At 37.5% G+C, this 27695-nt stretch overlaps 1 protein-coding gene across 2 annotated transcripts in view; it reads right to left on the bottom strand.

The window, feature by feature from the left end:
* grid1b (glutamate receptor, ionotropic, delta 1b) overlaps positions 1-27383 on the bottom strand; it is a 408742-nt gene extending 381359 nt beyond the window's left edge. The window contains exons 1-2 of one of the 2 annotated variants that reach the window (XM_055176548.2): positions 26669-27382; positions 24270-24425 (exon numbers count right to left, since the gene is read on the bottom strand). In XM_055176548.2, coding sequence (XP_055032523.2) covers positions 24270-24425; positions 26669-26747 — 235 coding nt within the window. In that variant the 5' untranslated portion in view covers positions 26748-27382. Of the gene's footprint in view, positions 1-24269; positions 24426-26668 lie in introns of both variants that reach the window. The other variant, XM_055176549.2, reaches the window with a different exon arrangement.
* Between the last annotated feature and the right edge of the window lie 312 nt (positions 27384-27695).

Here is a 27695-nt window from a genome sequence, read left to right on the forward strand (position 1 = left end):
ACACACAGCTTTTGTCAAGAATGAGAAATTTACACAGGTTTTAACATTATTTATTCATGACTAATAATCTACACGCCACTTGGAAGTTGAAACAAAGAAATAAAATAAGTCATCTGTAACATTGTAACATCTCATTCTAAATAGGCTTATGCAATACACTATAAATATGCCAATAAAATTATTATTTCTTAACGAATTAAATAAAGATAATACATTCTGAATTAAGATGGGAATTTGGCAATTACGAAATTAAGAGAAAGGCTCCGCGGGATTTGCGTCGGCACTTCTCTCCATTACTGCCAACATTAGTCTATATCCTCTGTCTAAATTAGGTATTTAAGACTCGATTCATATTTAGTTATACATTGAAAAACCTACTCACCAAGATTAGGCTACATGTTTTTGATGAGGAAAATCATTATCCACTGTAAATGAATTCAGCGCGGTCCTGCGCTACTGATAGTGCATCAAGCAGCATTGAACTTGACCGCTCATTTACCTCACAAAGCCGGAGCGCAAGCCCGAGCCCGGCCCGAGCCCGGCCCGAGCCCGTGTAAAATGTTAGAAATGAAACCCTAACCCGCCCGAGCCCGTTGGGTCCCGACGGGTCCCGTCAGGTTCGGGGAAAGATCTTCAGCTCTATAGTGCTGCTTAAAGTCACACATTAGTTTTATTATCTATTTAAAAATGTATAGGAATGAATGTTTACTTTGCATTGCCCATTTTGTAACTTGTTTGCTTGCTTCCATTAATAAACAAACTTAATTTTGTAATTAATAATGAAAATGGTTGGTAGGTGCCTGCTGGTTAGATAGTTTTTCACTTCATGAGGGTTGCAAGTGCTGTTTTTATTTTAGGACTTTAGGTCTGTAGTTGTGTGTTTTACAGTATGACAGAGCTGTTTCCACCCACACAGGAAGTGTGTCAAGAGTTTGGTTGTGGAAAGCAGCACAGAAAATAACCTGAGGCACTTTAGCACACAGCACTGGAAAGTCAAACTACAGATCATTTGAAGCGCTACATAGTTTACCTCTTGTCTATTATAATAGGTTTATCGGGTTAAGTAACCTTCATATGGACCAGAATAAAACATACCGACTGTTGAATTACTCGCTCAATGAGTTCATGAGCTTATTGTAGTGGGGCTGATAAAAATACAATGACAATATTTCACTATAACTAAACACTGTTGTATATTTGTGGCATGATTTTAAATATCAATAAAGAAAAATGTCAAGCGCAGCGGAAAGCTACAGCCAACAGAAACTGTGCTGCAGACGGATGCTTCTTGTGTAGACAGATTTTTGAATGACAGTTGTTAGCTTATGTATAATGTATGTATAATGTCCCATCAAATAAAGTAGATCCTTAATACAAACAGTAAAGCACATGCATTGAAAAGCTGACAACTATTTATTTAAAGACAGATTTAAAGATTTCTTTTAAATCCAGGAAAATGTCATTTAAGGTTTCTGAGCTTTGTGTAATGCAGTCATGGTTTGAGTTTGTTGCAGACCTTTTGTACCCCGGGTCCCTCACTGCTGTCAGATCGAGTGAAAGAAGCTGTCTGAATCCTTAAAAGATCTCCTACTGTTTATCCACAGATAAGTCAAGAGAAACATTTAGTAACAGCATCGATGTCAGCAGATGACAGCGTTTCATATGGTCTATTTGTTTGCATAACGTTAAATTATAGTACAGTATTAGTTGCATTCATTTATCTCTCTCTCTCTCTCTCTCTGCCTCTCGCTCTTTCATCCTGCCGCCCTCCACTTGAGCATCGGTGTGCGTGGGTTTAGTCTTCAGTGTTCAACAAGTATTCTCAGCATGTATATTCATGCTTCTCTGGTGTGAATGTGATTTTTTTTCTTTGAAGCATTTTATGGAGAAATTAGTTGCCTAGCCTGCCACCTTCACAATATTCACAACATGCATATACAGAAAACAGATGCATGCATGTTTTAAATGACTGATTACTTTGATACGTTTTCCTGGTCTAAATATCACTTTGATTAGTAAATGAAGGATGGTTTCCAAATGAAACAATGCTTTCTTTGTCATTTTTGGTAAAGTAAAATATCTTATTTCAAACAACTTTATTTTCAGCTGACACCTTCTTTGCTGCAGGCTATTGGTAATAAGCTAATGCTAGACAGAAAATGGCTAATTAGGCTATTGTGTTTTAGCGACAAGTAAATCGTATAAACTTGCACATGAATCAAAGAAAAACATTTAAAAACATTATCAAGTATGAAAGGATTAATAACGAGAATTGGTTATAATGTACATGTGAATTTGGTTAGAAGGTTCAAATGTGCAGGACATGATAATGTATAATTCAATGACATCATTTGACTGTGACAAACCTTGACTATAGAGGGTATGCAAATGACGTCACCATCAGCGAGAGGGACTGCGGTTACGCCCACTGAGTGGCAAAAGACAGAGTGGCAGTATTTGAGTACAGCGTGACATCGGCGAAAACACTGTGAAAACGCGGCGAAATGGTAAAAAGCTGTTGTACGATAGACTGTACTAACAGATTAACAAAAATTCTGACTTATCGTTTTACAGACTGATTGTTTATTCCAACGTCCACAGACCACAAGTTGCTAGGGTCACTATCAAGCAGAGGTTTTACTTTCTACTTAAACGTACTTTTTCAAGTATTTGTATTTTATCCGTGTTTTTCTTTGGAAAACATACATTCCAAAGCATATTATCATAATGTTTACTCTATTACATTTCAGAAATAATAAATTTGTGTTTTACATTTAATATTATATTTAAGTAGCGTACTTTTACATAAGTAAAAGTTCACAATTTAAATATAATTACGTATTAAATAAATTTTAATATGCAATATAAAAGAATACACACAGTATGATTCTATGCTTTAGAATGTAGTGACGTAAATTTTTTCCCAATACAAACAACCTAATAAAGCACAGAAGCTTGCAAAATGTAACTAATGTAACTAAGTATTGTCCACCTAAGTATTGCTATCAAGTCCAACTAAATTCAATTTAAGCTGATAATAGTCAGTTTTACTGGCATTTTCACAGCACCCGCTATGAAAACCAGCCATTTTGTTGAACTTTGCCACTCAACAGGACGAGTTCCCGTGTGGTCACGTGGAAAATTGACGTCAATGCATACCCTCTATTAAGCAAAGTCCCTTTAGGGAAGTTGTGCCACTGGGCAGCAAAATGTGATCAAGCCTGTGAAAACCCGGCTAAAGTTGCATAATCTAATTATAAGATATACCAACGGTTTCACAGGGCTTGAAGGATTACTACACTTTCTTAAAAAAAAAACAAATCCTGATAATTTACTCACCCCCATGTTATCCAAAATGTTGATGTCTTTCTTTGCTCAGTTGAGAAGAAATTAAGCTTTTTAGGGAAAACTTTCCAGGATTTTTCTCAATTTAATAGACTTTACTGGACCTCAACAGTTCACAGTTTTTTTGTTTTGTTTTTTTAGCTTTTGTGCCTTTAATTTTGACAGAATAGTGGAGAGTAGACAGGAAAGTGTTGGGTGGAGATAGGGGAGCAGGATCGGCAAAGGACCACAGAGACGGGAATCGAACTTGAGTCCGTGAGCACACTGGTGCAACAGTTCAAAGGGCTCTAAACAATCCCAAACAAGGCATAAGGGTCTTTTCTATCAAAACGAATTTCCCTAAAACATGATTTGAGACTGAAATTCATAAAATATTTGACATGGCCTTACTCAGTCAATATTAAAGATATCAAGGTTATATTTTCACCAAATGTTTTTTATGATTTTATGTAAAAGTCAGTAAGTTGGGTTTTTTAAAGGCAGGGTCATACATTTGCAATGCCTCCAAGCAATTATTTTAGTCATGCAAGACTAAAGTCCTGTCTAATTTAATGGGGAAAGACATATCTCTAAAATCATATGCTAAAATTACAATTAATCAACATATGTCTGACTAACAATTAAACTTCAATGGCGGTTTCCTGAACAGGCCTTATCCAAGTCCCAGACTAAAATGCATGTTTGAGCTGCCTTAATTTAAAAACATATTGCACTGACATTTCTCAACATATTGTTTGGTCTCAAGATGCACACCAATATTGTTTTTTCTAAGCTATGTTTGTAAAAACTGCTTAAATGTCCTAATATAACTAAGGCCTAGTCTTGGGTTAATCTAAAATCTGTCTGGGAAACCGCCCCCAAGTGTTTTTGTTATAAAAATACTTTATTGCACAATGCCTTGTATGAAGTCTTGCTTTAATCCTGATTAAAACTGATCATATTGGATACTGCCTCAAAAGAGACACAGATGGAGCCAAGCACATCAAATGACCACATAGCAGGGAGTCATTAAGTTACTTAAGTTCAAAGCTAAAATAATAAATAAAATATCTGGTCATACTAATAATCCTGCTTTCGGCTGCTCAATTGTTTATTAAAGCGATGACATGTCCAATGCAATGGCCAAAGGTTGTCTTATTTCGTAAAGCTACAATCTTTCTAATGAATATGATTAAAAAGGCCACTGGTTTGTGTTTGTCTGGTTGAAGATCAGTTTGCTAATACACAGTTTGCGAGTGTGTAATCAGCGGAGGCAAAGTCCCCGCAGCACACACCAAAACATTTTCACGACTTTAGAGAGCTCGTTTTCATCATCAAATCAAGAGAGGCATCTCAAATGACTTAGCATTATGCTAATCGGCACAATTAGCATAAACAGGAGAGAAAAGAAGAACAAACTTCTAGGGAGCACAAAATGGGACAAAAATTATGCGAGCATTAGTAAAAAAAAATTATAAATCATTCAACATCATGCCTGCACTTAATGCTGTGGATAGCGTATGTGCTTTTTGAACTTTGGGTTGCTCTTTCAATTTTATCTGTGCCCCCTTCATAATTCATGTCATTTTTACTGCCAAGATTGTACCAAGATTGCGCCGGAGCGCTCACTAAAAGCTTAGTATACAGAGGTAATAACACCCCGCTGATATGATAAGACAATCGGCACTAAATTGCACAATTTAATGGTGAGGTCATGTACCCCATAATTGAAGGCGTTCTTACCACCAACAGAGAAGGGTATTCTTAACCACTCTCTCATGCAGCCTTTAAGACAACACTGTTGCTGTACCTTGCAGATTTCTCGCATAATGAATTCATGAAGATAATGAAGATAATAGAAACAAAATTACCAAAAATTGTCATGTCCTTCCAACACCAGAGCAGTTCCAAAAGCAGGCAACATATTCTGCCCCCTAAAAACATACCTTGTGAAAGATAAGACTAGAGCACGACCGATAAAGGATTTTGAAGGCCGATACCGATACAAATGTTTGTTGGTTTTAAAATCCGATATTCCGATATATCGGGTGATATTTTTTGCCTTTTTTATTTCAGAAACGCGCAACAAAACATTAACAGATTTCCCAAACATTAGTTATTTGTAGTTTATTTAAGAAAATTGTTTCTTTTATTGACTTTTATTTCTTTTATTATTCGCGTCACGGGAGGGGCTTCTGCGATTCCTTAATGGAAATCACTTGTGCTTCACACCTCTACCACGGCTGGTGTAAACGCAGCATTACAGTATGAGAATCGTGGGATGTCACTGTGATCATTGTGTGATCTCAATTGTTTACTGGGTTTTGCACCTTTTTGTGATGATTAAGTTTGGCTGGGACAGGTTTTTCATGTTAAATTGTTAGTATGGTCATGTACTTTTAATATAACAAACTACACATTTAATGACTGTGTAGTTGAATTTGTATTATATAGAATTTTCCTGTAAAAAACATTTATTTTGTCATTAATGACGTAACATAAAATAACAGTCAAGCTGTTAATGGACAGCTAATGTTTAGTTTTAATTATAATTTTAAATAATGGTAAACTACTGTAAAACATTTTGAGTCATTTGTCGTAAAATTAGGATCTTTTAAACAGTGTATGCATGCTCAATACTGTATACTAATACATATGTAATTTCATAGGAGAATGTACAGTAGTCACTGACACTCACGCCATAATTAAACAATTATTTTGAATCACTTTTTACTGTAAAAACACAGCAAATGGCATTTGCGCAAGCTTCTGCCAATCCAGTCATTTTGGACCATGATATTCAATAAAAACTAATTTACAATTAATTATTTCAATCCTGCTTCCAGGCCTGCAAGCAAAATAAGTCATAAGAGCTCAACCTCTAGGTCATGCTAGATGACAAAGATCTTAGTTAACACAGCTCATCAGACTAAATGCATGGCCCTTGCGGGAAAAATATTTATCATTGCTAATTAGGTTAGCAGGAGTCGTCTTAGCGTGGGTGACTAAATATTCTCATTCAGGGAATTACCAAGGGGCATGGTACTGTAACAACAACTCTGCAGGATACAGGGATTTTCACACTATATACTGTACTGTAATGCCGATGTGATTAAATGTCTCATTAATGTCATGCAGAGTTTTAGCAGTTTTCCTGTCGGGATGCACATCACTGACCTGACAGCAATGTAAATGATCTGTGCATCCGACACAGTATGACATCACAGAGTGAAAGGTCAAGCACATGCATGATAGAACTATTGATGGAACACAAAAGAGGGGAATGATTCACTCAGATGGAAAAAAAATATATCACAATATCGTTGTTCTTTAGCTTTACCAAGCGGTATCTCATGAACCAACAATACGTTGCATATATTAATAAGCTCAGTACAAATATCACAACAGAGTGGCACTTTGACAATGAATATGAATATAAGCTTTCTCATTATATATTCTAGAGCAATACATTGACATATTATTATTTCCATTTCACATTAAGACAGCCATCAAGCTGACATTTGAATATAATAAATTAAATGCGTGAAATGTTTCATAAATTTAAGCAACAGCTCTTGTTGAGAATTGTGAATAATTGTTGATTTAACGCAACAGAAAGGCTTTCAAGAAAGGCTATAAGTCAAATTCTCATAGACTCTTTGTCACTTTTTCATAACGTGTCTCTACACATCACTGTCTGTGTCCTTCACCAAATTATTCCAGACAAGCCTTCTGCTTTGACAGACGCTAAGATCTAAATGTGCAACAATCATAAACAGTGAGTACAAAAGCTTTTGAGTATTTTTAAGCAGATATAGAATCTATAGTGATCCATGTGATAGACGTCATTACTGCTTTAATATAGATATCATGCGATATATATTATGTTTTAAATGAAAAAGCAAATACTTTAAAAAGTAAGCAAAAAAAATTATAATAACTGATGTCTCCACCTAACAAGTAAGAAGCAATGTAATAATTTTTTTATATAAAACGAAAAGAATACTCAATACATGTAGTAGTTTAATATGTTTATTATAGTTTGTTCAAATAACCTACAATGTGTTGAATGATACTGCTGACTGTATCGGACCACAAGAAGCTTGACGTGTCGCCATAAACAAGTCCATTAAAAATTGCCGTTTGAAAAAACTCACACTAGAGGGACAGTTGTGACATTTTAAACCAGCCCCTGAAAAGTTAAAAACATGAAGTCTTGGTAAATTCCATGTTCCACTTGACTGACTTTCCCATTGTAAAGATACTGGTATGTCTCTGTGATTTTATATTTGCGCATTGAAGACCAGTCACCTCCCAGGGTTTCCCGCAGAAAATTTGTTAGTTAAGGTGGTTTGGGGTTGAGGGCGTGGCAATCAAAGGGGCTGGGCGTATGCATCATGATGAAAATTAAAATATTTTAATGAAATAAAAAATAAAAAAATTAATTTTTAAAACACTCAAAACTTAATTTTGAAGAAACTATGACAAAAAATGAACACATACTAGATTATTAATGAATTAAATGTTTTTACCTCTAACGGGAATAGCTGCATGATGAAGTGAAACTAAAGGGTTAATAAACAAAAACTGAAGCAGATGTTGTAGAACGTCTGGCGAACGATGATACCAAAAATGGTAAAAACAGATTATTTCCCACGTTTAATTACATTATCTTAAAGGAGTGTAACTACTGTAGCATGTAAATAATGCACATAAATAAAGTGAGCAAGAGCGCTCAACAATTATATCCAATCAACAGGCACGTGAAACCCTAGCAGGTTGCTCAAACAACAAAAATCACTTACTTTAAATTTGCAAGAACTAATAATAGACTAATACAATAACAGGCTTAAATAAACCCAAAACATAAGTCCACTTACAGTTCTCACGGACACGTGTTTTATCAACTAGCTATCCTCAACTGGCTATCCTCCAGACATGACGGACCACGTCTTATCTCATTTCGGCCGTGTGGTGCACGTGCACGCTCGCGGTGTGAAGCATGTCTGCGCTATTCTCCGAGATGCACTTGATGGCCTTTTGTGCAGCGATTTTTTGTTTTTGTTTTTGGACCACCTAGTTAAGGCGGTGGGGTTTCTAAGCTTAGGAAGCCGCCTTAACTGAAATATGCTGCGGGAAACCCTGACCTCTGATCAACAACAAGAAATGATTGAATATATCTTAATATATCAAGCCACTTCTTAATTTCATCCTCACACTGGTTCATACATGGCAGGTGTAGTAAATATTAACTGTTTAAATCATGTTTTATGCGTGCTCCCACTACACTGTTTTCTATTGGCTGGCTATTGAACCGGAAGTCTTGGACCAGAAAGGAAATACGTAATATCACTTACTTTCGCGTTCGAGAAAAACGTGTATATATTGTCAATGCTGAAGCTCAGGCTGCTACATTAGACTTCCCCAAAAAACCAATAATGGTGATATGTTGGTGTCTTTAATGTAATGCAGTTTTAGAATAGATTAGCTGCACAGTGCATTGATTATTTGGATTTATATATAATACATGGCTTTAAAATTATGGTTGCTAGCAGCTATGAGTCTGTATCGTCTAAACTGCAAATGATAGAAAATAATTGACAGACACTAGGACTAATGCACTCTTGCACTGAGGGTCACGTAGGATTCAAACGCTTCCATGATGTTGATGTAAAAATTCTGTGTTTTGGGTTATATGAAGAATATTAATTGTTTCTTAAATAAAGTAAAAAAACAGCTGCCCTTAAAACACTCATTTCAGAAAGAGCGTGATTTTGCTGTGGGTAGAACCGGGTGTCCCTTAGGGGTGATGAGAGTTGATTTTTTTTAGTGTATTTAGTAGAATCGTACATCATCAGGAAGAGATTCTCAATAAAAGCTATGGTCCCTCTGAGACCCTTTGCCCTGACAGGCACTTTAGGAAGAACCAAACTATACTTTCCCTCTGGTCTTTTAAGTGCACTCACAAGAAGACACGGAGATCCTCAAAACACTAAACAAATGTCTACAAGAATGTTTTCTATGTTTATGCCTTTAAAGAACATTTATTTAAAATGGCTACAGTACCAATACAAACTTCAAGTTAAATCCAAGATATGGCTTTTTTATCATTTCCTGTGAGCTTGGAAATCTGTTATTATTACCTGTCTCTCTAGTACTTCCCTATATTACTCGCGTATGGGGTTTAATCTGACAAACACCTACAAAGTCAAAATGTCAAAGAGACATACAGGACACCAAATGCATTATATTATAAAATGAAAAATTGTATATTGCAGTAGTAGTAGTAATTATTGATTAATGAAGTTATGCATTAAAGGCGGGGGGCATGATTTTTAAAAAACAAAAAAAAGAGAACACACTTGTAGCCAATTAGCAGTAAGGGGCGTGTCTACTAACCAACATCGTTGCTTGGGTTGCCTATGTTTGGGGCGGGTCTATCAAAAGAAGGTCCAGATTCTTTTGGGGTAGGGGCATGTTTGTTTAGGTGATTTCGAATATCAACATTGACTTTCAGAGATCATGCACCCTGCCTTTAAAAAAGGCTTGTATCGTGTTGTTGTTGCTGCAGTTTTATAAATATTAGGGATGCACCGATACCACTTTTTTGGAGTATGAGTACGAGTACGAGTACTTGCTTTTCAGTACTTACCGATAACGAATACTTTAATAAAAAAATATTTAAATTTACAGGTAACAGCTTTAGTCATATAATTTAACAAAAAAACAAGGGACTAGTTTTCCAGTGTGTTGTAAACTCTGCCTCTTTGGACAACACAAGGCATTAACCCCTTACACGCCGCTCAAACATAGACATTTCTCAGACCGTGGTATTGATCCCTGGTATCGGGGGACTTTTAACGAGTACGAGTACTTTAGAAAATGTGGTATTGAGGCCGATACCCGATACCAGTATCGGTATCGGTGCATCCCTAATAAATATTACTACAATTTGAGTTTCAATACAGTTGAGTTTTCCTAATCTCTATTGACTTTTGTTCAGGAAAGAGCTTCATAGAAAAGCCTCTGATTGCAAAAGACCATTTCAGAGATTGCGTTTATTTACTGTAGATACTATAACATGCTGCCATAATTAACCGTAGAAATGATATGCATGCAAACACATATATATTACAAATTGTCAGAGTCACAATATGGATATAGCAATAAATCTGCATTACCACTGTAAAACCAACCTCTTATGTTACACTTGTTATAAACTGAAATACCACCTATTGCAATACATTTTTGCAACAGCCTGAACCCAGCTACTGCTATAGCCAGATATGTATGCCATTATAAAATATCATTGGTCGTTTCTTGAGAAATATAGCTAGGGTGGAAGTAAAAGCTAAAGTTTAGCTGTAAATCAGACACAGTGTTTGCTTTAAACAGGTACAGATATGATTAACATTCTTATCTCGGACACAGCGGAAGGCAAGGGAGTTGCTTTCAGTGACATCATAGGCTGATCCGATTTTTCATCCGCAAAATACTGTATCTGAAGCTTTCTGATAAACCGCCGCATTCTGAATCCACAAGAGCATCAAAGGTGAAGCTCAGAGGTTATCAGCTTAAATCCAAGTCAAGTCAGAATATAAACTGCAATAACGTCAAAAACGTATATTCACAAACAGTATTTGTAGCAGGTCTGCTAAATGTACTGTTGTATCTGAACGGCTTTGACGCATTAGCTGTCACTCATGTGCATGTTTGATTTAAGGATCCTCTCAGGGGGCATCCCCCACCAGTATCTCACGACACGCCGTCTCTCCTGGAAGCCATTATAGCGTCTTACTGCATGCAGAGCGCATTTTAATCAGAGCTTACATTACTGTAGATGCAGCTGCAGTGGTAACCAGGAAAAGTTGTTTGGCAACGTAATTATCCCGGGAACTCGGCTTGGAAGCACTGGGCCAGCTAATGGATGAAGCCGAGGCACAGTCACGGCAGTATATCTCCCTTCAGATAGGACTGGGTCTGCACTTTCAGATGTTTATCCCTTCCTCAGCTGTGCTTCTGGCTGTTTAAACTGTAGTCGCTGTAGATGAATCAGTAAAGCAGTCGCGGCCTGATTAATTCCCCCGCATTGTTTCCTCTCTCATACAATGGACATCCTTCACGAAAACTGTCAGCCAGTGCCGACTGTAACGATGCAGGGACACCGCTCGATTGCTCAGGAGAGAGAGATCAGTCTCCTGATGTTGTGATCTTGTGCGTCTGCATTATTTGATGTGCAGAGAGAACAAATGAACAGGATGTTGGTGGGCACATACTAGGGCTGTTGAATATAATCGTTTTTACAATGCATTGCGATGCTAATGTGAACGATTCCTGTAGTGATGCATAAAATCAAATAATCGATTAAAAAAGCTGTGCTCCCCTGCCTCTCTCTCTCTCTCTCTCTTTCTCTCTCTCTCTCTCTCTCTCACATTTTATTAGAGAATTTTAAGTTAACTTTTTTTACTTCGACCACCGTTGAAAATTCTTTGGAATGTAAAGCGCTCAAGTAGAAGCAGAGTTTTAAAGGAAAACACCACAGTTTTTCAATATTTTACTCGGTTTTTACCTCAACTTAGACGAATGAATACATCCCTATCTTTTATCAATGCTTGCTTTTAATCTTTATACAGCGCATCACGAATGTGTTAGCATTTAGCCTAGCCCCATTCATTCCTTAGGATCCAAACAGGGATGACAGAATTACTTTGTCTAAACTGTAAAAAGTTAAAACAATGACACCAGTCGGTCCATGCTTGAAAAACAATGCATTTACATAATTTGAGGGGTATCATAATACTATGTGCTGTCATACAGTATGGTAAGACCTTTCATTCTTTTACTAGAGAATCCTGCTTAATTTTCTGCATTCAGTCAGGCGAACAAAATAAAAAGTTTTTTTCTCTTCTCTGCTATTTTAAACACATGAGTAGCACTCCATCAGTTTTACATAGTTTTACAGTGTTTTATCCATGTGTCTTCAGCCGATGCAGCAATAAGTGGCTCAGTGTTGAAACTGTCCTCTCACTGACAATTTTGGCGTAACACTGGGCAGCTTATGCTCACAAAGCGAGTGAATACAGTGAAATGAATACACAGATGCAGCGTGTGTGAAATGGGTCTCGCGTATCTCTGCAATCTGTTACTGTCGGTCTGTTCAAAATTGACTGAGATTTCAACATTGGTTACATTGGTCTGTAAACTGGCCTGAATGTCACAATTTTTGGCTCTTTTTCTTCATCCTCAGTCAAACTCTCTTCACTAGTTCTTTAAAACGTGGCTGTTTAACCATTTGGGGTCTAAAGTCTTGGGTGTACTTTACATTCCGGTTCCATCTCAATTAAATTTTGTTGACTAGAATATTTTCTACAAAATTATGAAATGATGAAAACCATCATGCCTGCTATAAAACAATATATTGATTTAACTGTTTGTGATACACTTTTCTGTTAGGAAGGCAAACAGAAAAGTACTGGTAATTGGTAACACTTTACAATAAAGTTGCATTAGTAAATATTAGTAAATTGGACAAAAGCGTCTGCTAAAATGACTATATGTAGTAAATGCATAACTAACATGAACAAATGATGAATAATATCGTTTTTCAGCATGTATTTATTCTTGTTAACTCTTTCCCCGCCATTGATGAGTTGAATTATCTCGTCAATTAAGAGAAAACGCTTCCCTGCCAATGACGAGTTTTAACGGCAATCCATATTTTCCATATTGGTGTTTTTAAAGAAACCAGCCCATGTTTAAGGGTTGATCAAAAGAGCACAAATAAAGATAGGATGAAAAGCAGAGGGTTTGCTCTTTTATTTGCTATATTGTATGTTTATATATTTAAAGAAAAACATTTTCTGCAAAGCATTAAACTTTTGTGAAAATTATAAAAATGTGTCTGCTGGTTGGCAACTTAAAAAAAAAAAGTTAAAGTGCCTATATTATGCAAAATTCACTTTTACAAGGTGTTTTGTTACAATTGTGTGTTGGCTGTTTCTGAACACACAACCCTATATCACGAAATTATGCACCTATAGGCACGTATGGACCAACGTGAAAATGTTACGGTTCGCCGCGTTTGAACGTGAGCATGTCATGCTTTTCTGTTTGTGTCACTGTCACTTATTGGTTACTCAACTTTTGTGTCCTATTTTCAAACCATTGTCGCTTCAGTTTAGGGTTAGATTTGGTGCTTGCGTTAGTTTGTCACTTTAAGTATTGGTTTATAAAAAAAAGGATACAAGACTTATTATTTTATATTTTCTAAACTTTAACCAAATGTCGCCTGACGTTGGGGTTAGAGTTGGGTTTAGGTAGGGATGTAATTTCATGTAAATCTAACCCTAAACCAAAGCGACAATGGTAAGAAATTAGGACAAAAAAGTTAAGTAAACAATAAGTGACAGTAGTCCCTTTCACACATACAGCCTTTACTGGTAATTTACTGGTAAATTGCAGTTAACATGTCATGTGTGAACAGAACCTTTCCGGTAAATCAGTGCTCCTAATTTACTAGTAAGACAGGTTGTAAGATTAACGGTAATTTGCCGGTAAGCACTGTGTGTGAACGAAAAATATAGCATTACCGGCATTTAGATGACGTCAGACCGCGCTGACAGATCGGGCGGGCCAATCAGAAAGTTTTTTATACAGGTGACGCGGTTTCCCCCAGACTGTTTACGGACGTTTCCACACACATGTTGCTTAATAGTCGAGCACACCTGAAGTTAACATCCACATTTCTTCACCAAAGTTGTTTAAAACAGCTTACCATCTAATTGCCAGATTGCCGACGTCCTTAGCACACCATCTCGTCCCCTTGGAATTATAAGGTTCTATCTGCATCCTAAGCAGTTTTGAGATATTGAGCTTCAAAGTTTTTGCATTACATATATGAAAACTTATATGGGAAAGAAGTTTCTTTCAAACATGAAAATAATAGGGACCCTAAATGCATTCTAAATATACAATATCAAAATCCTCTCAAATTTCTAAATGTGGATTTTTGGAAGGGGTCAAATGCAGATAGAACCTTCTAATTCTAAAATAACACTTTTCGCTAAGAATTATAAGCTTCTATCTGCCAAAACATTATTTAAACATTAAATATAAAATTAATGTTGTAACAATTTTTTAACATGTGTTAGAAAGTAACATTTTAATCCTTTCTATGACATTTAATATTTTTATTTTTAGCACTTTTATCTCTAAAAGTCTGATTTTACATTGCTCTTTTACAACATTGCTTCTTCCCTCTTCTGCCTCAGTTTCATTACCATCCTCCTGTATATGTCGGGTTCATTACAAAATAGACAATTTTGTTTTAGCATGTTATACCATTCCCTACTGAAAAATCCACCTAAGACCAGCATAAGCTGGTGAGCTGGTTTGAGCTGGTCTCAAAACTTGGTTTTAGCAGGTGTCCCAGCTTGGTTTTAGCAGGTATTGCTGGTGTAGTAAGCTGGTCTAGCTGTGTTTTGGTCACTTTTTAAGCTGGTCTAGCTGGACTTAGCTACTGCCACCTTAAACCAGCTAAAACCAGCTACTAGCTTATGCTGGTCTTTGCTGGATTTATCAGTAGGATTGAGCAGCTACAGGCTACAATCATTCTGAAATAATTTTAATACTGAGGTAACTGCTTTAACAATCTTTCACATGTTTACATTTTGACATAACGATCATAACTTACTGTAAACACACTTTTTTTGGGTAGGATAGGTTAGTTCGTTTTTTCTGTATTTTTTATCTGAGTGCTTGCCTCTTAATATCAGGAACTAAGAAGGTAGCACTGCTGGCTAGTGTGGTGTCTAGCTATGAAAACAATCTCCTCAGCAAGACCTAAAAAAAAGACTGCCCCTACTGAAAAATCCAGCAAAGACCAGCATAAGCTGGTAGCTGGTTTTAGCTGGTTTAAGGTGGCAGTAGCTGGTGTAAGCTGGTCCAACCAGCCTGGCAAAGCTGGTCAAGCTGGTGGGTCAGCTGGTCTTCCAGCATGACCAGATAAGTCCAGCTAGACCAATTTAAAAAGTGACCAAAACACAGGTAGACCATCTTAAAAAGTGACCAAAACACAGGTAGACCAGCTTAAAAAGTTACCAAAACACAGCAAGACCAGCTTAAAAAGTGACCAAAACACAGCTAGACCAGCTTAAAAAATGACCAAAACAAAGCTAGACCAACTTAAAAAGTGACCAAAACACAGCTAGACCAGCTTAAAAAGTGACCAAAACACAGCTAGACCAGCTTGCTATACCAGAAATACCAGCTAAAACCATCTCACCAGCTTAAGCTGGATTTTACAGTAGGGTGAACTTGACTAAAATTCGGGCTGTCGATCTTAAAAACTTTGCGTTGCGTGCCATAATCCTCACAGATATTGTGTGTCTGTGATTTTTCCTGTCGTCAAGGACAAAGCCGGCAACACCACATATAGGGACAGTTTCACGGACAGGGATTAGACTAGTCCTAGAATAAAATAAATGTACTGTAAGAGCTGTCCAAACTGAAAACAACTTGCACTGACATATCTTAAAATACATCAGTGCCCTTTGTTTAGCCTCAAAATGCACAAAAGTAATACTTTTAGTAAGGCATGTTTGTTAAATATTTTCTAATGAAACTAAATTCTAGTTCTGGCTTAAGCTAATCCCTGTCTGAGAAACCACCCCATAAAGTTGATCCTGATTGGTCCCCTTCTGTGCATTCAAAGTGCTGATTAGCTCACGCAGATAGAACCTTATAGAGCCAACTTAGAGTTCGATTTTGTAGATAGAACCTTTTTATTTTTTTAATAAAACGTCCCAAAATGTACAAAACTTAAAATAAAACATCACATAATGTAAATAAGTTGTCACAGAGTAAGAATATGTGAATAACTCAATTTTGACAAAAATGTTAGATAGAACCTTATAATTCCAAGGGGACGATCTGTGAAGCCTAATGTGCAAACGCGCAGGTTCCGTTTGACGCCGCCTAACGCAATGTTGTTTGGTCACGAGCAACTTCGCGACCGTTTGCCACAGATGTGAAAACAACAAAATACGGACCGTGGATATTAAGTCATAACCCGCCGTTTACAAATACGACACGGACGGAGCTCGCCGGCCGCGCGCCACAGGTAACTTCCGCTTTCTCTCCGAGTTTACCGGTATTTTGATACTGAAGTGTGAATGATGTCTTACTGGTAAAAAGATGGAACGTCACTGCATGTGTGAACAGCACATTTTTGTATTTACTGGTAAATTCATTCTGGTAAATTCATGGTAATTTACCAGAATTACTGTGTGAAAGAGGCTAGTGACACAAACAGAAAAGCGTGACATGCTCACGTTCAAACGCGGCGAAACGTGACATTTTCACGTTGGTCCATACGTGCCTATAGGTACATAATTTCGTTATATCCGGTTGGAACACACCAACCCTATAATGAAAAAAAATCACAAACTCGAACCAAAGCGGTCTCATTAGACATGCTGTTTTTGTCATGACTGGATAACAGGATATGTGAAGTGAGGACGCAAGTGGAGAGTTTGACTGAATAAATAACATTTAATAAATAAACGGGAAACAAAACACAGGAATCAAAATAACAGGAGGTAGGTAAAACATAGGAACAGATAACGTGGAAAAGAGTACAAAACATGGTAGCAAAGACAATGATCCGGCAATGAGTGTGACACAAACACACGGGTATAAATACACAAAGACTAATGACACACAGGTGGAATGAATGAGGTGATAATTAACAAATGTCCAGGTGATGACAATATGTAACAGACAAAAAACATGACATGGATCACCGTGACCGTTTTGATTCTCTTGTTAACGTGATGTCACACAAACAAAGCCCCACCAACCGCCACAAATTGACAGGTTCATTTTACCCAAAAGCTTTTCTAAATGTGTTTATTAGCAGATTGTAGCACTAACGTGGCTAAAGATACTATTGTCTCAGATTGTATTCACAGGAATCAAATAAATTTTTAACCAAAAGCAGTAGCTCATTTGCATTTAAAAGGTACACACAGTGCAAAACAGTGCTTTTTTTGCTTCCACCCAAATACTATTTGGGCATACTATAACAAATGAACTTTGAGGTATTTTAAACTGAAAACTTAGAGACATATTCTAGGCACACCCGAGACTTATATTACCTCTTGTAAAAATTGGCACAATATCTGCCGATTGTGCCCAAAATGTGCCCAGTTGCAACGCTTGATTTTATAAATGTATTAGTAAATGCCGATATTAACATGAATTAAAATTTATAAATGCTGTAAAAATATTGTTCAATGTTGGTTCATGTTAGCTAATGCTTTAAGTATTTTTTAACAAATACAACCTTATTGTAAGTGTTACCCTTCTGTATAACCTTAGTGATTGGTCTGTGGAGAGCTTCTCAGAATGTGTTAATTGGGCCCACACAGATCTGAGCCACTAATAAAAGCATTTTGTATTTGCAAATGATATACAAACTCTAATTACATTCCAGTATGAATAACGCAGTTAAGCGTAACACTTTCTACATGGGCAGGGCACCATCCAGGGTGGACAAAGTTGTTGTTTTTACAAAAACACTGTGCAATTTGGCAATCAAACGGCTGGCCTGGGTAACAAGGTAATTAACCTTATTTATCTGTCTTTGTCGAACGTGTATTTAAGTTCCCAAACAGGGTAATTTAGATTGGGACCTAATCACAGAATCAGGGAACCACACTAAGCCACACTGAATAAAAAAGCCTGGAGCTATCCAGAGGCATTCAGTCAATGAAAACTTATGATCAATGGAGGACTGGTGATCTGCCCACATAGCCCAAAATAAAGTCCAATATGTAGTGTGTCTCGAGTGCATGTGGGTTGTTGATGTTTGTCAGTAAATACACACTTCTTTTCTATGATCCCACACGCTCTGGGCCGACGTCGGCACAGCAAACTGTTAAAAACTGTATATATGTGGGTCACGTATATACTTGAACTGCTCAAACCTCCAGCATTTGCATCTAGTAATGGACACGGATCCAAGAACCTCAGCAGTATCCAAATAAATGCTATCTGTGCAAGCTTTTACATCCTATCTTATGTATTAAGGATCATAAAAGTCCTTTACTCTGACGTGTTCATTGTAGAGGGTAAAATGGCTCATGTATACAATGTATATTTGTGTGTCATTATCTTTGTAACGGCCAAATATTTGGATTTGTACAAATCAAACTGGCGCTCACGAAGCACATTTTATCTTGTACATTTTTATCTAAGTGTTGCTCAGTGGGTTTAAGCAGTGATTTTAACATCGTTTATGACAACATAATCAGCATGAATCTGGCGTTGGGCGATCTGGCTTTCATTCCTAACCCAGATCACCAGCTGCGAAGCACTGCTGATGTTGCACAGCATGTGGCAAGGCATTTACGAGTAAATTTGACTTACAGACTAGTTAACCGGTCAACTACTTTTGTGGATGAACAGTCATTAATAAAAATAAGTAAACAAAGCAAAAAAGCAAAGGCAATGTTAAAGAACAATTGAGGTATACATTTAGCACTCTTAAAATGCAAGGATATTAGGACACATTAAATCAGTAGACGTACGAATCCATACTTCAACTTTTCTTCCAGTATACGAGTTATATGCCAATTTGTTACTTTCACATATTTAAAATCTCATTATGTCTCATTATGAGGAAAGAAGCAATGAATGGTTAACAAACAAAAGAAACTGCCATGGAACAATGATTTAAAGGTCTCGCTCAAATAAAGGAGTTTCTTTCTGTGAGCATGTAGTTTGCTGTAGGTGAATCCAAATCTTTCCTGACATCTCAGATACGCCAAAAGATCTTGCGTGAATCATCTGCGTGAGTTTTATTACTACTCCATTTGTTTCAGCTGCATATTTTGCACACAGAGCAGAGCATAAAAGCCTGAGGACACAGCTTGAAAATGTAAAATACAATATAATTTGTCAATTGCAAAGGAACACTCAGTAAGTAATAAACATGCGAACAGGGGCAAAGTATTAATCTAAGATCAACCTCTGGCAATAAAATCGAGCAATAGGCTGATGTAATAAAGAACTATTCACATGAAACTGCTGTATGCTGGATTTTAACCTTGCAGTCATTCCAGTAGACTATTTCATAATAGGATATTATAGGACATTATAATGTTATAGATTAATCATCAAGAATGACATTAAGTAAGTTCTTCTTCCAACCCCTTTAGGGTGAATCTTACAAATGTGTTTGCATTGTAACCTTTCCCCTCAAATTCCCCAAATGTAATGCTATAGGTTGTTCCATTCCTTATTATTAGTTAAGGGTCCAGCTAACACTAACAATGAGCACTATATGTTCTAGGGATGCACCGATACCGGTACTCGTTAAAAGTCCCCCAATACCGAGGATCGATACCACGGTCTTAGAAATGTCTATGTTTAAGCGGCGTGTAAGGGGTTAATGCCTCTTGTGTTGTCCAAAGAGCAGGGTTTACAACAAACTGGAAACCTAGTCCCTTGTTTTTTTTTTTTTGTTAAATTATATGACTGCAGCTGTTACCTGTAAATTTAAATAATGTTTTTTTATTAAGTACTCGGTATCGGCAAGTACTGAAATGCAAGTACTCGTACTTGTACTCGTATTCCAAAAAAGTGGTATCGGTGCATCCCTAAGTTCAGTGCATTAAGTATTCTTTTTAATGTAAAGCATGATTGATACTTCTGTGTCAGACCTACACTTCATAAGCCGCAGGCTACTCGCCAGTTTTCATTTATATTTCTGCGGCGTTGTCTGCCTCAACATGCAGAAGCTGAAGAAGAGACAACTTGTTGTCAGTGATGGCACAGTTACTTTGAAAAAGTAATCTGATTACTGATTACTCTTTTAAAAAGTAACTAAGTTACTTTACAGATTACTTTATTTTAAAAGTAACTAAGTTAGATTACAAGTTACTTTGTTAGTTACATTCCAGTAGCTGCCAACACCCCCCACTGCCTCAACATTAAAAATGGCAACCGGTTTTGCCAACACTCACCTTATTGGAAGTGCATTTTTAAAAGTAACGTCAACAATGTATCTCCTGACATTTTAAGTTGAACTGTTGTGTTTTAAAAAACTAAAATATATATATATATATGAGTCTTTCTTGACTTCACTTAACATAAATAGGGAAGAGCAGGGGCCATTTTCAGAAAAACTTAATTTTAAAAGCTAATGTTTTAGAAAGAGATATATTTTTGCTGTGGTCAATAACTCACAAGTGTGGTCTATCAAAACCAGCTGGAATTTTGAACAAATGTAAAACGACTTCTGTATAATTTCACTTTAAACAAGAGTAGTGAATTGTTACACAATACATTTTTGTGTTATTGTTTTTATTAAATATATATGATTATGACCTCTTTAATATGAAACTGCAAACTTATTTTGTCATTTATCTTTGTAAAAAATAATTAAATTACATTTTTATTTTAAATTTCAGTTTTATCAAATGTTTCAAAAGCAACCAACAGTACAAACTTAAATTGCTGAGACAAAAAAAATTCAATAGTTTGAACACTATGAAAATAAAATTAAATCAAATTAGAATAATATCAATTTTGTAACATATTATACACAGTATTAGCAGCGGGACAAAACTAACAAGTGTTCCTTTTGACCCGACAGGATCTACTCACAAAATAAAAGTAAGTCGAGTTTAAACTCGACTTACTTTTATTTTGAAAAACTGAGAAGTCTTCAGGATGTTATATAGTAAATACCTTGTAGATTTATCGGTATTGTAACACATGAAACGAGAAACACAACGCGTTGTAAGAAAAAAAGATCCTTTTGGAATATACTTATCATGGTTGAAAACACAGTTCTGGATCTACACGTGGAAATCGGTGAGTAAATAACGCGATATTTGACAACTCTTCAGAGGTTATGTGCTAATATGCTGTCATAGTGAGATGCAGATGTTATTATCAGGGCTCGGAGAAAATTGCTTTGTTACTTTCGTTCTTCAACTCTCCCACACTTACTGGTTTTGCACTGAAGTCCAGCTTTTGTTGTTTGGGTAGTGGATGACCTCCTGCTCACTGCTTCTCACCACCGGGTGGGACTTGCTCTTAAGTTTGACTGTCTGTGCCGTGCCGCGACTCCAAATGTTTTTTTTTTTAATTTGACGTAGTGTTTTTGTAGCGGCATCTCTCTTCTCTCTCTATTGTACGTTGTTTACGTGTCGCTTACACGTGACCTGAGTTGTCCTCGTGCTGAAAACGTGACTTGTCGCACACCTGACTTCACTTCCCGAGACGCAAGAAGAAATATACAAGAAAATATATATTTAACTAAGGAAAATTTCAAAAATAGTAACGCAAAGTGACTTGGATAAGTAACTTTAATCTGATTACTGGTTTGGAAATATTAACGCGTTAGATTACTCGTTACTAAAAAAAGTGGTCAAATTAGAGTAACACGTTACTAAGTAACGCGTTACCGGCATCACTGCTTGTTGTGTACGTTGTTGGGAAGCCATCATCGGTGGATCGCTCTTCAACATGATCTTTGTTTTTATTGTTGGTATTGAAAATATGTATGAGAAAATACAATGCTATATATATCACAGATTTTTTTACCTGAGAGAGGGGTTTCTAGTAGACCAACCACAGCACTTGCAATCCGCGCAGAAAATGTTGCATCGCTACATTTTTGAAAAGGTGCGCATCAGGCTATGGCTTAGGGTACACCATTGTGTGTAGGCTATGCCATACAGTCGACACGGATACTATAAATCGGGGTTAAGATAATACATATTAAATTGTATTAAGTTACCTCGTCAACCTCGTTAATTAAGAGAAAATGCTTCCCTGCCAAAGAAGAGTTTTTACGGCAATCCATATTTCCGCTAATATTCAGTAGGTGGCGCTCCTACCAAACTTATAAAATACTAAATCATCTATGGATCCATAAGCAGTAAATACTCTAAAAAAGCACTATTACAAAAATGCAATTATTTCTAAAATTATCTATTTTTGAAGAAACCTAAAAAAATTTGCTGTAATTATGCAGCTGGTTGCCATTAACTTACTGTAGAAGATAAAGACTGAAAATGTTTAATGTTCATTTAACTTTGAACAAACTGTTGCCATTAAATAACATAAGTGAAATTGAAATAAACTAATTAGCTTTGGAATATTGTGTTGTTTTTTTTTCAAATGACACTGTGAGCTGTATTATTTTTAAAAATTCATGTGCCCTCATAATCTTTGATCAAAAGCGCAAATGTCCTTCCCTCCTTGAAACGATATTTCTTTACTTCCCGTCATATGGTATGGTAGGTAGATGGTCAGGGCCCAGGAAAAGATTGCAGTGGTTACCAACTTCAAACGATCCAATCAGTTCTCGATGGACGACTTCAAGTCCAGCCCTACCTTTTTTCTTTTCAGAAGCCGTTTTACTCGGATATACATCACCACAGGGCAAATAAGACAATCGCTACTTACTTCTGTTTCATGGCGACTTTAAAAAATGCAACCATACTGTAACATGTTACACATATTTTGTTATAAATAGATTAAATGCAGTACAAGCTACCATGACAAACACATTATTTCTTTTAGTTTAATAAGAAATCTGAGATATGACCAGGCCATTGTTCAGACAGGTTTTGACTTAAAAAAGTCCCTTTACTGCCAAACAAAAATGACACTGTGTACTTGCCCCCCGGAACAACTCAGCACACAATGTTGGCCACTGTTACTACTCTAAGATGAACTGTGGCCATTAAAAGGAAACCCATTGGTTAACCTGAATGGCTTGGAATCCATTCGCTGTGCCAAAATCAACAGGGCATTCAGTCAGTACAGCACAGTATCACCGTGCTAAGATATTTACCCACAGGTGCCTTACATTTCAACCATTGATGAAACAACCAATGTGGAGCTTACACAACATAGCATGATGACAGACATTTTGCTTTGAAAAATGCCCAGTCAGACATCTTGGTTTGAAGAAAAAAAGATTAATATTCAACATACTTTGTGAAACATCTGTAGTTCATTGGGTTAAATAATTTCCGTAAATATGTAAAAAACTTAAACACTAAAACCATATTGTCTGTGAGCTACTTTAAAACCTTGATGTCTCCACTGCTTAAGTTACCAAACAAGTCAGACATATGTTGTGCGATATACGAAAATAAAGTTCCCCTGTGTAAGATCACTCAGAGCTGTCAGAAAAAGTGTGCTGGGGTCTTCAGAAAACAAAACACCTGAACCCACCATTTCAAGAACTTTTCAATAACAAAACAATAAGCACTACATGATTGGAGGCTAGTTGCTAAAAGTCCAGAATAGTGGAAGCAAGATTGCACTAGGTCTACATCAATCACTCATTTCGATTGATCCCCATCACATATTCTCTAAAACTAACACAGGATATTCTTATGGAGGATACTTTCTAACGGAAATAAGCATTATCATCATCATCATCTTCTCCCTCAATCCCAGCATCATTAACTGCCATAAGCCCATTCAAAAAGAGACATTCTCTTTCTCCTTGCTTTTCAAAATGATCTTTTGGAGAGCCCGGGCTTCGGAGCACTCATCCTCAACTGCAATTATGTGTGGAAAATTGTTATTGAGTCCTGCTTGACTCAATACCTCCACCTACTGTAGGTAGCTTTTCTTTCACAAAAGACACTGCTGGTCTGGACTGTGTGGGAGATGGAAAACCAAATGACACTTCTCATGACATCATTAAACAAACAAATGTACATTTTCAAAACATACACACACTCGGAGCAACAGCGGAAAGCTTGGTGACAGGCTTCATCTCAACAAAATTGATCTCCTGCAGTCGGCATGTTACACACTCGAGTACAGCTTACATGCACATTTTTAAGCATGTACACACAGACATCAGAGAATAATGCAGTTCAAGAGTCATGAGACGATGATTCACTCACCTTCCTGTACTGCCTGAAAGGGGTTGTTGGGTTCAATATATTTTATAGAGTGGGTGATTTTCTCACTCTGCAAAATGTCATCGTTGAGGCTGAGGTCAGAGATCGCCAACTGAAACACCTCATCATCCCGCACAGCGTTCTCCTCAAAAATGGCACCTGTGGGCATGTGCAGATAGTTATCTTACTGGAGCATGCAAAAAGTCAATTGCTAGTTTGCATACAAGGCAACTCACTCAGCGCAGGCGTAATGTTTTATGCATCTTTCCAGAAATGCTTCCTAACCCCAACCACTGCTTAGCACAAAATGAAATGTCATACATAAATGACAAAAGTGTCCACAGTTGGAGTGCATTTATTATTTTTACATTTGGCATTCTGTCAGATTAATATATTTATCCAAGAAAATGTAAAGCTGAAGAGTTGTTTTTCCCTCTCTAAGCCTAATGTGCAGATACGTCTTGTGCCACTATGATAACATTGCTGTTTAGGCATCTAATCAGAATGACACTGCAACATTGGACCAATAAGGGCCCGGACTGTCTGTTTGACCAAGAAATGGAAGACTGGGTGTTTTATGTCTTAAAATAAAGCAATATTTTAATTTAGTATGCACACACTTTGGCTGTCATACTTAATGGTATTTGCAATAATGGCAGGCCTCGTTTATTTATTTATTTATTTATTTATTGCCAAAATGCACCTCTTCTCTACTTGTGTTACAGGCAGCCAATAGGATGGGCAGGTAGACAGGTGGAATCTGGCTGATGCATCACTGCAGTGTTCATCTTATTTAGCAGAAATAGGGGTGTCGCATCTGCTCATTCCAGTTGCCAGTGAGAACAGCCCTGATCCACACTGCTTGTACTAGGCTTCCAATTACCAGTTTTGGATGGTCATTGCCTCTGTAAATCACAACACCATCCTGAAATCACTTCATGTCACCTTCTCCATTTAAGGGACGGGCCTATTTTTCTTTTGCCCTCTGGAGCAAAATTTGGTCAGGATGATAACATGAGCTGATGTGACAAGTAGAAGTATTGGCCACTGGAGAGGCTGGCATTTGTTATGTGTCGTGCACCTGTGAGTCCTGACTATTACATTGCCACAGAGACAGCCTGGTCTTCACTTTAAGGTGAGGGTTGGATGAAACTGGTGGAGGGCCTTTCCACTGACTGGCGTTCATGAGAGCGGATTTTGTTTTACCTAGAACTGTGCAAATGGTCAATTGAAGTATGTTATGACAAGCTTTCTATATGATTAATAATGTGCTTTCAAAGTATTTTTTCATATTGTATCCAAACAGGTTAAAAACATCTCAAATTAGGTATCTGAAAGTCAATATAGCGTATACATTCATACCTGTCTTTCTTATATAAAGTCTGGTTCATTTTACTTGTCAGCTAACTACCCAACAGAAAGAAATGATTGTATAGACGATAGTTATTCGGATTTGTTAAACTAATTTTGGATAAATATGTTAGAAGTGATGCTCTTCATCTAGTCAAGCCATGTTGGTCATGCAAAATGTGCCTATATATTTTTCCAATTGCGTCAGTTTCTTGCTTAAATCACATTACACTTAAAAAAAAAGTTTGTTGGACAACACTATTGATGCACAAAAATTATGCATTCATTTCATTACTGAATAATATATTTAAGTGAATCCTCTTGGGTGTTCTTGTTAATGTGCGTTTGTAAGAAATTAAATGCAAAGGTGCATTGTGAGTTCCTCATGCCAACTGGGTGCCAACCCCCTCCTCTCCATCACCCCTCTTCCTCTACTGCTGTTCTCTATACCAAAAATATTTCTTTCATCACGTTTGTTAAGATAATCTGAATACAGACCCCGGTAGATGCAGATGTAGTGGTTAAAATTACATTTACCGCCCGGGATATCTTAGAAAAAGCATTTGTCCTCTTGTCATTTATTTACTTCGCCATCCTTTATTAAGATTTCCCTCACGTTCCATACAAAGTTCAATCTTATAGATGGGAGGGGGGAGAGCAACCCACACACATTGGCTTACTTTGCCTTATGACAGACGCCTCCCGGTTTTCCAACTTACCTAAAATGCCTGATTTACACAATGATGCTTTCCACATGAAAAAGCCACTAAAAGCGGAATTAGATTAGACTTCATGCGCACCTGTCAATGCAAGGGATCTATCTCCAATCTGAACAAGAGAGACGTTATCATCACTTGTGGTCTGCTCAATTGATATTCATCCCGATGAGCGTGGCAAATTTCCACTGGTTATGTACAAAGGATATTTTAGACCAACCTTTAATAGACACATTCACTTCCCCCAGAGTCTGTAGTATTGGTGGCGCATTCATCGTTAACAATTTGGTGTTAAAAAAACGCTCAAATAATGCCTTTGAACAGCTCACTCCTTACCGATGTGAATGATGGAGTCCGCTCCTGCCGAACTGCACTGCAATATCCCAAAAGAAAGGCATATTATCAGCAAATCCATCTTCGGTTCTCTATAAAGCCGCTCATCCACACGATACTCAGATGTCCGTTAATTCCCAATGAGTGCGAAAAAGTACGTCAAAGGAAAACAAAATGCACCTGTGACGAGGAAAAAAAGTGCGGCTGCGCTAAAGGAAAGCGCTCGCTTGAGGAATACGTGTGTGGGAATACGGGGGGATTAGAAAGGAGAAGGGCAGGGAAACGGTCGCCTGTTAGAGGGTAACGGTCGCTTCAGGATCCGGCGCGCTCTCTCCGCAGGTCTCGCTCTTGCGCGGCGCTCGCGGAGTCTGAGACACATCACAAACTCCAAACTGCGGAGGAGGGACACCCCCGCGCGCGCGCGCGCTCGCTCGAGAGCAAGGGAGAAAGCAGGCGCGAACGCGCGCGCTGAGAGATGGAATTCGGCGCGAAGCTGGATGAGAGGACTAAACGTGAATGCGGCTACCGATGCGGACGTTTCAGTTATTGTGTGCCCTCTGTTTTTAACTGTGAGACGACGGGAGTCAGACCAAGCCTTCGATCGTAGCGTCGCGTTTGCTTGTATTTTCAGCGTCTCGCGTCATGCGCGTTGCGTTTGCGTGAAACGGCGTCAAGTTAAGACTGTTGAAGTTTTCAAAACGCGTCTCGAAACCGTTGTGTTGCAAGCCACCGCTCTGCGCTTTGGCAACTTCTGGAACTCATATAGGATTGAATATTTGCACGGATTTCCAACCGTGCCAACGGTGAAGAGGAGACCGCGGGTAACTTTCTTTGAGTCTTACTATCTGCTGCTACCCAGTCTCATAAGGTTTCCTGATAAGTACAGTTGCAGCGACGGAGAAAAATGGTCATTCCCGCCACTTGCGCTGAAAGAAGTGGTCGCGAGACGGAAAGACGCTCTCAAGTCAAGTGGAAAACGTGAGAATTATCGCAATATCTCAACACTCGCCAAAGCTCTCCATGTAAACAG

Source organism: Misgurnus anguillicaudatus, chromosome 4 (assembly GCF_027580225.2).
Source record: "Misgurnus anguillicaudatus chromosome 4, ASM2758022v2, whole genome shotgun sequence".
Classification (NCBI taxonomy): Eukaryota; Metazoa; Chordata; class Actinopteri; order Cypriniformes; family Cobitidae; genus Misgurnus; species Misgurnus anguillicaudatus.